Here is a 13,328-nt window from a genome sequence, read left to right as displayed (position 1 = left end):
TTTTTCTTTTCCCTTCCTTCCTCTCCTCCTTTTCTTTTTTCCCCTCCTTTTCCCTTTTTTCTTCTCTTTTTTTCTCTCCTCTTTTCCTTACCCGGGGGGCGCGCGCCCGCAACGCCCCCCCCCCTGGATACGCACCTGGTACATTACCATGACAGCGACTTTGGACGTTGTGACTCTGAGCCTTTGAATTGGCCAGAGAGAAAAAGATGAGTTTCATCCTGTGAAAATCCTCTTCCAAAGTAGTGATAATTTTTTTTTAATCCAACCTTTGTTTAAAACATTTCATGGCAATAATTATCTGGAAGTCACCGCGAGTGATTGGCCTATAGACGTTCCTAAAAGTGGGACAACCATGTATGATATAACATGAGAATCGTCAAAGGTATCCCTCTTTCATATCCTGTGCTTTAAGGGTGGGTTTTTACAGAAGATTGACAGCCCTGGTAGAAATGTATTTTTTTAACAAAACTCTCGCACGATGTTTTCAAAGTTCTGCTTTTCGGTAGGTCTGTACCTCAGTGAAAATAGCTTGTGGTGAAAGATCCCAGGTGTGTGAAACTCTAACTCTGTGTACATTCTCAAAAATAACAGCAAAAAGGTTTTGATAAGCCGTACTTTAGCAGAGCCAAAGATAACAATCGCATGTAGATGCCTGCCATCGAGGTTCAATCCTTGCCATTACATACAATATGTTAATATTGTCACACACCTGAAAGGTCAATGACACAACAGGTTTACAGGCATCGCTCAGTTTCAGCATCTTCTTCTTCTTCTATTTATCTTCTTTTTTTTTTAATCGTCACAATGTTGCCGACCTTAGGGTAGCACAGATGAAGCCAAATGCTGACCCACCTTTAACCGGCCTCATTAATGTCTTTTGCAAATGCACAAAGAAGTCGGCACTTATCTTCAACGGTAACATTTTCGAGCTGCCAGACCTTCTCGTTCGAAAATCGTATTCAAGACTTTGGGGAATAGGGAGAGAAAATACGACTGGCGCCAAATGTTGGGAGAGTAATTGCCACAAACACTTTTCAAGCAGTTAGTTTCTTTGCAGCCTTGGGCAGAAGGGAAAAAAAAGGAAAAAACAAAAAACGTTGATCCCATTGACACGCAACAATGTACAATCAAAGCAGTACTTGCTGAAAAGTCTCTTTTACAAACCTTTCAGAGGAAGCACGTTGATAAATTATATACTGTTTGAGTTATCTAAGAATGTGCTAAAAGTCACACTCAGTCAACACTAAGCATAGAATTAAAGGGACCAGCTTCAAGATAGAGGAGAAAAGATCTGGCAAATATCCTTTTAAACAGAAGAGTCAAATTAATTACTTTACTGTATTTACGTCATGTAGAACAGATGTTCAAAGTCAGAAATAATTCAGCTCATTAAAGGTTTTATCACTTTAAAAATACCTTCAAAACACTTTGACGGTAGATGCAGGGCAAATTTTAAATGGTCAGCTGAGACTACCAAAATTTCTGTTTGGACTATCAAAATGAGCTTTGGAGGTTGTTGGGAGGGGAGGGGACCACCATTTGTTTATATCAAATTCAGACTGTATTGTACCTAAATAAGAAGGTAAAATAATAAATTAGTAGCACCGGCTACCCTCCGTCACTATGGAGATATTGAAATAAAACAAAAATAGGCCTTTATGATCCACCCAAAGGGATCTCTTACTGTAGTTCTATTCACCAAACCTACACATCTCTCCTACAATGTACATATTGATCATTGTTACTTTGCTACATAGATATATATATGTACGAACAAGAATATGAAATTGACTAGCCATACTACAAAAACAAACTAATTCCTACATCTGTTTAAAAGAGTATAAACTGTAAGATACAACTAAGTCATACAGAAGCATTTATGTATTTATAAAGTCCCAATTGTAACATAAGTGAATCTGATAGGAAGTATATTTCCATTTGAAATTTTAGTTATTCTAGTATATAACAATATTTTACCCAGAAAGAGTGCATAAGAAAACAAGGAATATTTAAGAAGAGAAAAATACTATTATTATTAAGAGGTTAAATTATTCCAAAGTTCATATAACTAAAGTTCAAGTTTTTCTGAATAAAGACTGCAGTAACATAATATAAACATATTTAACAAAAAAGATGGGAGAAAATTAGTTTAAAAACTAAAATTAAAATCTGAAACTATTCAGAAGAAAAGTAGAAAAATGATGAAAAGAATAGAGTAACTTTACAATTTCAAAGGTCACACATAAAGGTCATAGTGTTTAGATTAGTGACTTATTACTTGTGTTACTAGTAATGATTAAACATATTATTAAACCCTCTCCTCCTACATACTGATTAAACACTTTACCACGCAAAGGAGATCATCAACATTGTTATCAGTCAATGTATGAACGCCCCTCCCCACCCCAACCCCCCCCCAACCAGCCAGCAGTTGGAACATAATGTCAATGACATTTATATTCAAATGATATGAAAGTTACCACCACTTGAAAAAAAGAATTCAGAATTCTCAGCCTCTTTATTCGTGTTTAATATTTGAAGCTTTCCATTCAGTTCAGATTGCTTGGTGCTGATTTATTGGGAGGCTTTGAATAACCATATGTTAGGTGTAATAGTTTGACATTTGTTGACATTTTAGTAGCAATTTAAGTTTACTTCTGGGTGACAGCCTCACAGTGAGAAATTCACGTTCTTTCCCCATAAAAGGCAGCATCTTGTGACACATTCCATTTAAAGGTTTAACAAGCGACACAGAGTTAATGATAACCATTGACGTAACAAATATTGTGTATATGTATTTATTAACTGAAGCAACTGGTTTAGAAATTCACTGATGTTTTAATACCAAATAACAAACAAGGTTCTGGCTTTCAGATGCTTCAAACAGCTGTCAATTGTTAGTAAATTACAGTTAAATTAATTATTCTGACATTTTATGATATGTTTACTGGATTGTTGCTATGGCAAAGGGATGTTTAGCTTTCTGTTCTTTACCATAAATGTTCAGCTAGACTATGTTAGCAAATTATCTCATTCTTATTTGGTTACAATAATTCTGTGCCCAATCCTATAGTAACTCTCTCACAAAAGTGTAATCCCCATAATTTCATATACCTAGAATAGCAACATCAACAATACATGGACTAGAGCAACATCAACATGGACTAGCACAACATCAACATGGACTAGCGCAACATCAACACAGACTACAGCAACATCAACACGGACTAGAGCAACATCAACATGGACTACTGTAGTGCAACATCAACATGGACTAGCGCAACATTAACATGGACTAGAGCAACCTCAACATGGACTAGAGCAACATCAACATGGACTAGAGCAACATCAACTTGGACTAGAGCAACATCAACATGGACTAGAGCAACATCAACATGGACTATAGCAACATTAACACAGACTAGAGTAACAGCAACATCAACATGGACTAGCACAACATCAACATGGACTAGCACAACATCAACATGGACTAGCACAACATCAACATGGACTAGCGCAACATTCAGTGAGGTATATACATTCATACAGAACACCTGACTTACGCATTGTATTTCTGCTGCAGTAGCCTGAGCTCGTCCCTCGTCTCCTCCAGCTCATTTTCGGTGTAGAGAGTGTTTTGCAGAAACTCGCTCTCCATTAGTGTGATTCGCTGTTTGCTCTCTTCTACACGATATTTGAGGGCGTAATACTGCTCCTTGCTGCAACCGCAGACCTGGAAAAAATGACCGACAAAAAGGGTTCCAAGATAATGCGTTAAATATTACAGCGAAACATAACCTAACGATACCATCCAGATTAATAGTGTAGTGGATATTTCATACTGCACTGAAAGACACCGGGTATCCCAATCGCCATGGTTGCATAGATAAATGTGTGTCTATGTTCGATACCACTGCTGATGCTGGTCACATTGAAAACTTGATTCATGTAAAAATATCGTGTAAAGTGATTGTTTTAATTAAGTTTGGAGCTAGAAAGTTACATGAAACACTTCCCTAGGCTAGTCACCATTAACGAAGGATTGTTTTCATAAAAAATATGGCTGCTGCTTGATCTGAACCTTGCAGGAAATAATCCACACAGTCATGCATAAACTTGACACTTTTCAGCTCAAGAAAATCCTATTTTGCTGACCTTCCCAAACAGTTGGACAAATCCCCCAAATTTGATTTTTTTTTATCTTCCTCTATCTCGATCCAATCCGGAGGCATGTAATAAACTGATGAGATTCAATCTTCAACCTTGCCTCGACCACAGAGCATGTAACAATCCCTGATTCACCTCACTAGTTTATGCCTGCATGCTGTGAGGTTTACCATGGGCTTTTCACATGGTACACACACACACACAAAAGTTATATGATAAAAAATACCCAAACTCCATGCAACATGCAGTCTAGCCACGTCCTTAGGGCAGCAGCGTAGAGAAAATTATGCCGACAACCGTCGAGTTTATTTCACACCAAACCGAGTATGAAATGACTGAAATATTATCCTTCAGAGATGGAAATTGACTAAATAGCTCTGTGCATTGGCTTGCAATGGCTGAGGAGCGTATGTGCGTGATCATCCACAGGTAACACTGGCTCCAAGCCTGAAATGTACAAACGTTGGTTTAACACAACCGTAAGGAACTGTTTCGTATTCCTCTCGTGCGAAGATGTGGGAGTATCAGGTTCCTTTCGATTGCTTTCAGCTAGCATCGTAATGAGCTCTAACCAACACCCCCATCACATGATTCAGTAAAATTAACACAAAGTTGTCCTATATCGGCAGATAATAAATTCGGTCTGCAAACATCTGCAAAACTTTGGAATAAGTAATTAATCTTGAGAATAAAGACTTGTTGTCACCATCAGTCACTGTCTGTGGAAACAAGACTGCTGGAATTGCCGGGAAGGTAAAATAAGTATATGATTGGGGGGGGGGGATAAATGTGAATTTCTACAATATATTATTCACATATTATAACTTACCTTATCTTAGGTCATTATTAAGCATTTATAGAAGTGCCTTCTGTAACCTATTTAGGTGTCATTTTTGCTTTGACAAAGTAAAAACCTGTAAGAAAATTAAGTCAAAAACTAAAACTATATGCAGTGGTGCTTTACAAAATCACAACCACACCCTAAAACAGTACTTGTGAAATGCAACCCCCTGGAACAGATGTATAATTACAGAATTAACTTAACAACAGCATAGAAAAGTTAGTCACTTTGCTTGAAAAATTGAAATTGTTTATTTATTTGCTTGAAAGTGAGGTGAAATTTGCTTTGCAGGAGATTGCAAATGCTTCTAGAAGTTTGTAGGTGACCATTATCTGGCTACAGTACCTAGCACATTTGGGGGGGGGGGGGATAACTGATTTTCTTTAGGTTAGTTGCCCAACAAGATAAATAGTCCTCTCTGATCTTAAAATTCCAAGTATATATTTGGAGAAAGTGAGAATTGAAAGTATTGTTTATGCATGACCACAGGATCACTTTAACACAATAAGATTTAAAATCATGTGTTACATGACATCACAGATATTGAACCTAAAAAACAAACAAAAACTTAAGGCAGTGTTTTTGCTTTAAGCTAAAATAATTTTACCACCATTATGTACAGACATTTGTATAATGTTTGCATTCTGTATGAATGTTATCATGTACAGTACATATTACTATCATATATGCATATGATACCCAAAATTACGAAGAAAGGCCACAACAGTCTCTGTATTTTTGCAGTACTATTTCACCCAATACAAACTATTAAACCAATATCAAGACCTTATAGGAAGTAAATTTTTGAGTAACTTTTGCAACATAGGCAGGTATAAAGCCTTGCATAAACGTCATAACGATTCATATACCCTTGATGCAAAATTATGCAAAATTATTCAACATGACTGTAGGGCTTGAGTCTAGTATGACTCAAGCCTATGACTAAGAGTATCCTTACCAAGAGTTGAGGATTAGTTCAGACTGTAACTCGAAGCAAAATGACTACATTAGACTAAAAGGTCTAGAACTGGATTAAATTGAAAGTGAGCTCTTGACTTCTCAGATTCTCACATGTAGAGGCTTTACCAATCACAGGTCAATATCCGATAATCAAAAAAAAAATAACTGGATCTAGTCCACTGCAAGAAATCTGGCTCTCAAGTTTACTGTTGCCATATTTTACTGCTTCAAAGCTTTCCATGGTTTTCAAAATGAAAAAAAAAGGAGAAAACATCTTCTTCCTGGAGGTACAGAAATTCCAGTTTAATTTCTTTCAAAATGATGACCAGATATTTGAACATTTGGGAGAAGCAAGCATCCCTAGGCATATTTCAAGGTAACGTACACTAGGAAATATCTATCAGAATGTATTTTCTGTTCAGTTGCTGCCGGAAACCAATAGTTCCGTCGACCAATAAAGGCACAACGGTTCCATAAGTACTGCTGAACTTCCATCTTTCAAAGTTTTCAACTAATGATAATATTTTAAGAGTTGACAGGCAAATAAGCAAAGTACCAGAGATAATATCAAAGAGTAAACAGAAAACCTTTTTCAGCAAAGGCTACAACACTTTTACAAATGGAATTAAAAGAGTTAAAGGCATTTTTTCCCATTCGAAAAGACTCCAACCAATGCCAAGGATGAAGGAGGGAGTCTGGGGGACCATGATGGGGGCATGTCTCATTGGAGATAGGTGGAAATGAAAATATTAGGACAGATATCAACTTAGCAGCACAGTTTGACAGGAAGGGATAGTGTGAATAGAAAATTTGAGGAAGATTACTCAAATTTGATAGAAAGGGAATTGTAAAAATTATTTTGGTACCTGGGCACCTACTATCCCCCTATAGTCTTTCTAGTTATTAGTATTCTACAGACCTAGCAATCCGTGTAGATAAACTCTCTTGTTAATGTAAGCTAATTCCCATTGCATTTGTACATGCTAACGCTATGCTCGCACTTATTCTCTTATGTACAGACAGATGGAACTTGTGCATTAATTAGGAAGAGTATATGACACAATATCTGAAATAAAAGATTAATTTCTGACGCAGGACAAATCACAACCAAAGAGGCTACTGTATGTATTCCACTAAATCTAGCAAGTATTATGAACGGCCGGCACTGCAATATTATCTCACATCTATATATATATATAGTAGTACATATATATAGCACACTGGAGCAACATTGTCCAATAGCCTGCAGCGTGCAGTATAGCAGTTCAAATTCTGTACACATTACAGTGAACCATCATTTACCACTCAATGGAATAAATCTCATTCATTCTGAATGGGCAGGTCCGCGGAGCCAAGATAAACACGTACTAAGTAATTGCATACATGTGTGTGCTCTACATAATACCTCTGTAGTACTCTCTTCCAGGCAGACCAGTTATCAAAGGAATTGCATAGATCCTGGGAGAAAGGATTCGTCAGTCCAATTCATTTCTAGAGTCAAGCATTTGATGATGAACAAGCTGATTGACTTCTTCTTTTTGCCATTTAGCTACACAATATTTCAAATTTTCCGGACATGACGACCGTCATAAAGTACAGATTTATTGTTAATACGGGTGTAAATAATCAGTATCCACTGAATATGATGAAGAGAAATCCATCATAATGATAGAAACGATTCATGTTTTCAAAGAATATCTTCTCTAATCGTGGATCACGACAGAATCGATGACATCAATTCCTTGCAAACGTTTGAGGACTTTTATAGTATATTCTCAAAATATAATACATCATTATAATTACTCTGTAATACTTGAGAAACTGTTTTAATATACTCATGGCTAGCAATTACAGGTAGATCTATCCACTTGATGCAATATTTTACTGGTATGGTACTGTACATTATCAATTTATGTATATATTTTGTATTATATATACATATAAATATATCTGTTGTACATATATGTACATATATATATATATTTGTACATATATATATATATACATGTATAAACACGCTATTCCGTTGCAACTCAAGAGTTTCACACACACATTGAGTTCTTCTCACTGTGGCGATCATATACATATACTGTATGTATGTATAATCTTAAAGAAGATATTCAGAGCTTATTGCATATCAGTATATGACCAAGCTGGTTATAATATATACAAAAATATGCAAAGAAACAAGGTTAGGATATAATTCTTTGCCAAACCACTACAGGACAACAGCTCCCTGGGTAAACTTGTTGGTAAATGCATCAGAAAATTATGCTAATGGAGTATAATGTTACCAACCATACACATCAGTTGTTGTACAGATTATAGTGAAACATGCACAGAATAATATTACAATGTCTATCCTCCTGAGTCTGAACATCCATTCTCCTTTACTGCCTAAGTGATGGAGAGAGCAATAACAATGTTAAAAGTAAGAATATCTTGCTGTGTGCTGTAGACTAACTGATGAATATGATTAACAGCAGAGAATCAAACCCATGCAGCTCTTCTCGAGTCTGTTGAGAATATGACATGAAGAGCCAAGTTCTTGTGAAGATAGACTTGCAGTTTTCTTGTTTTAAAAGAAAATGTTTTAATAGTATAGATAGCTGCTGAACTTATAAGCCAGTCTTCTTTGTTAACATTAATTAGCATAAACACACCAAAACTCACTGGTTTGGGTATTTACGAACGACGATACTTACCTGTCTCCTACAACACTTACGCACATTTCCTAGTCTACCTACAAGAGGATACTTATGCAAAACTTGGGGAATCCTGTAGAAAACTTTGTCAGGAACCTTCGTCGTTCAAGAGAAGTCGGATTCCAGCAAGTAAGACTCAGTTTGGCGATAGAGAAAACGGAGCTCGAAAGACACGCGTTTTCCTTCAGAATGGTAAATTCGGAAGGGAGAGAGGGTGCGCGGTGACCTATGGGAGAGGTCACCGGGGGGCGCAGTGCTAAAATTATACCAGTGGCGTCTAGGTAGACTAGGAAATGTGCGTAAATGTTGTAGGAGACAGGTAAGAGAGGAGTGAAGTAAATCCATCTAGCCCCTCCCCTCCCCCCCCCCCTCTGATTGGAGAGTATATATACGTATATGAGACAGGTAAGAATGTTATCAGTTATTTTTTATGAGCTAGGATGATGGGAGTGAATATATACTAGTGTTACACAGGTCCACAAATTGGGAACCGGGTACCCGAGAGCCGTTACTCGTCGGGGTATCCGGGTACCCGGAAAAAATTGTTTACCCTTGTGTATTGCGATTTTCAAGAAAATACATATTGGATGCTAAACTAAATTAATTATTTTCTCCACTGTCAATGTCTTCATGTTCAAATAGGTGTAAGATAAAGGTATAAAACATTTCTCAATAATTTCTATTTGCTTTTGTTTCTTTCATTAACTTGTTAATAACTTCATATGATTAACATCACTACTAACATCGCACTGCCGCCGCTGCTTATGTTTGCTCTCCACCTCTAATGGATTAGACCATATAATTATCCAATTTACCTGTTAAACAGTTTTTACTACTAATACAGTATCTATTATGCAGGCCCAGGGTTCGTATTAGCTGCGTGATTGCGCGATTCCCGCAATTTGATCGCATTTACAATAAACGTTTAGTAAAAAGCCACTTGCGATTATTATTTTTTAGTTATCCCGTCTATAATCCATTAACATCTCGTAAATTTTCTTGTCAGTCTTTCCTTCTATGAAATAAACGAATGAAGAAATAATAATTGTGAAAATTCTTTCAATTTCTTCCACATGGTAGCCTAACACCAAACTAAGTCATTGGGGAAATCTAGCCTAACCATCTGTTTATTCGCTGAAATTGTGACGCAGTTATAAGATATCCATGGAATGCTTTCATTATTGCTGTTATCATCTACCACAAGGTAGCCTAACACCACACTAAGTCAATGGGGAAATCTAGCCTAACCATCTGTTTATTCGCTGAAATTGTGACGCAGTTAAAAGATATCAATGGAATACTTTCATTATTGCTGTTATTTTCGAACACATGGTAGCCTGACACCACATGAAATCAATGGGAAAATCTTGCCTAACCATCAGTTTGCAAAAAAAAAGAATCACACTTTGCGTAGAATTTGGGTAATAAATTAGGAACCGGGTAGTATCGCGTAGGGTGAGTACCCTATATATGTGTAGGACACAGGTAACAGTGAAATAAAGTAAATTTATCTAAACTTCAAAACTGTTGTATTATCACTAAATCAATTATGCACCAGTTACTGCATAATTATCCCATGGAGCTCTTAAAGGCAACATCCTTTCCATAAAGTACATACAGTACATTTAAACTCACCATACAGCCTTATAACACAAAGCAATAGGGATTATACTGTCTTATAAACTCTTGCTTACTAAGAGACATCAAAGAGAAAAAAACCTCCACAAAATTCGAAGACTTCTATTCTTTATTTTCAGCATTTGTTAGAGGCATGTCATATGACGAGGACAAGGTTCATGTTATAAATCACAAACCATCCAACCTTTTGTACTCTGCCACCAATGAATGGCCATATTTCATTCTTTTCACCTAAAAGAGAAATCCTACCTACATTAATTCTTCACTTTACCTTGGACATGCACTGAATGTCGCGAGATAAATTTGACAAAAGAAAAAAAAGGGAGGGTAGTCATCATAATGTGGAAGGGGCGTAATTATGCTTCTTCTTTGAATGCGGGATAAAATGGTTAACGAAAATAAATCTCTATAAACTGTCATCTTTACGAGAGCGTTTAGTAAACAGTACTGCCCTCAGCATTCATCACATAAGGCTTCTCCTGACGTTTATTTTCTCCTAAACTGGGGACGACATAACATAAATTGGCAAAAGCTCAATTCGGACGGAAACTTTCAAACATAAATCTTCGCCTACTAAGAGGAAGTGTCATGACCTGACACAAAATCGATAACAGCTTCCTCTGATTGGCTCGAGGCTAAACATGGGAACGGTTTTGGAACGCACAATCTACGGGATCAGACCAAAGAATTCTTCGACTCGTGCAGAAATTCAGTGCTTAATAATGTATGTGTGTCCAGACATTTTGGTTTTTCATTTCTGTTGCCATATTATTCTATTTTTTTTTTTGGTAAGGGAAAATATCACTAACTAGTTCAAATTGTCTGTGGATGATTATAAATCATCAATTCCCATTGCCAACAACCCAATTAAAACTAGAAATATATTTTCTGTTGTTGTCAATATTTTTTTTTTTTTTTTTGCAACTATCACTTACTAGTTTAATTTGTCTGTGGATGGTTGCACATCAACTCTCGTTGCTTATCTCTCGAAAAGACAATTACGACTAGAAAAACTTTATTTCGTTGATTTTCAATTTTGGTTTATAACATTAGCAAGCTGTAATACCATATAGACAACTGTATAACATTTTCCTTCCTATTTTGCATGAGCAGAATTTTTTTTATTCTAGCCAGCAATTTGTGTTAATTTTCTCTTTCAGAATTTGTTTTTTAAAGTTACCAATTAACTTACCATAGTCTATATTTTATTGATGGTTTGTATTCTTTTGCCCCCCCAAAAATTCTTTTAATTCAGATTTATAATTTAGTCAGCCCCCACAGTCAGCTGTCTTGGTCACCAACAACAAAGGCTTGCCAACTGTGTGATTAATCAACTGATTTAGGTCCGGTTAGATATAGATATATTTATATATATATATATTTGAAAATTCACACTTCATGTTTGATTTCATAATTCAACTTTCATGGCCAGTAACACCTATGAACACGACTTTTAACTATTCCAGAGGGCAGTCGACAATTAACTGAAAACCACTCGTAAATTAATTTCTTCATCTAATTCATACCAGCAATTAATGATCCAATCTCATTTACTACTGACAGAATGTCTCCTCCATTAAATATGCTTAATGCATGTTTGCAGGGATCAACAGGCCATACTTGGCTATTATTATTATTGATAATACTGTACACTGTAAGCTAATCATTCATTAAAGACTAAAAAACCACCATATTCAATTAGTTGTTGATAATGAAGGGTTTACAATTTGAGCAACACACCTGTACAGTATTATCACTATGCCATAGCTTTCACAATGTTCCATTCTGTAGAAGTTACATTTCAATATTATTTGTGGCCACTCAGAAAAATCTTAAATTATTCAAACTTTAAGTTGGACATGAAAACTTTGTGTGTGTGTCTAGATTCTTTCCTCTTTTTTGTCCTTCTTTTCAATATTGCATTTTTAACCTCTCCGAGGATAAAACAAGATCCTGAATCCCTTGCCGTTTCAAATGCGAACAAGGCCTTTGCTGCTGAGGGAAATTGTGAAGGTTACTTTAGGATGAGGATGGATTTAGAGTGTCTTAATACCATGGTCTACACATAGATGCTCAGGAGTGCATCCGTCTCTCCAAGGACCCACATTATCAGCTTTTACAGAACAGGCCAGGATATTATAAACTTTCCACTGTTCATATCTTTATCATATATATATATCCTTACAATCACAAAATTGTTTTATTTCTCCACCCAAAAAAAAAAAAAAAATCAACCAGTAATTTAGACCGCTGCTCTGTCAATTTTTTGGAGCAATTCACTATCAAACCAATTTGCAACTAGAAAAACTTGAATACACAAAACTTGTATCAATTCTAAGATTTACTTGTGATTTCTAAGTCAAAGTCACATCTATATTAATTTTCATCTGTTATATATGTTAGCAGGGATACATACAAATTTCAAGTGCACACAGAACACTTCTCGACCAATCCGTCTTCAGTGAGAGTAATAATGATCTTCTCCAAGTAACAGCTGCAAAATTTAGGCATTTTTCAAACCCAAGACTAATTATCAACAAGTGTGTTTAAAATTATATCTTCAGTGATTAAACTTTCACATGTATTGTACAAAGAACATTTAATAGTTCAGAATAACTTATTATGAATAATTCAAAGGGAAACCAAATTAAAATCTCCTTGTTTCATAGGTCACTTTGAGTTTCTAATCAGCTACATGAATTCATTGAAGCAATATAACTCCACGAGTAAATCATCATAAACAAAAAGAAGTAAAAAAGAGTAAAAAAAAAGAGTACTCCACAAGTGTAATTTAAATAACAAGTGATATTGAAAAACCCTGCAGGCAATCAATTTTCTCTGAAACATCATTTCAAGTTTACGTTAGGCTGGTGAATGGCTCGGTGAGCACTCTCAAATTTATGCACATTCAAATTTCCCACCGGAACCGAGAAAATACATCCAAGTTAATATCCACTGAGCTATATCAGTTATAATGGTAGTACACATACACATACCAATTCAGAGAGCAAATTTGT

The 13,328-nt window shown here is 35.9% G+C and overlaps 1 protein-coding gene across 6 annotated transcripts in view; it reads right to left on the bottom strand.

Moving 5' to 3' along the window:
* The window catches only part of LOC139971205 (uncharacterized), a 122,449-nt gene that overhangs the window by 32,170 nt on the left and 76,951 nt on the right, over positions 1-13,328 (bottom strand). For all 6 annotated transcript variants that reach the window (XM_071977477.1, XM_071977475.1, XM_071977474.1 and 3 more), the window contains one exon: positions 3,564-3,733. In XM_071977477.1, the coding sequence (XP_071833578.1) occupies positions 3,564-3,733 (170 nt within the window). The remainder of the gene's footprint in view (positions 1-3,563; positions 3,734-13,328) is intronic.

Source organism: Apostichopus japonicus, chromosome 8, assembly GCF_037975245.1.
Source record: "Apostichopus japonicus isolate 1M-3 chromosome 8, ASM3797524v1, whole genome shotgun sequence".
NCBI lineage: Eukaryota > Metazoa > Echinodermata > Holothuroidea > Aspidochirotida > Stichopodidae > Apostichopus > Apostichopus japonicus.
The sequence above is the reverse complement of the archived record's forward strand: the minus strand, read 5'-3'. Positions and strand labels throughout refer to the sequence as shown.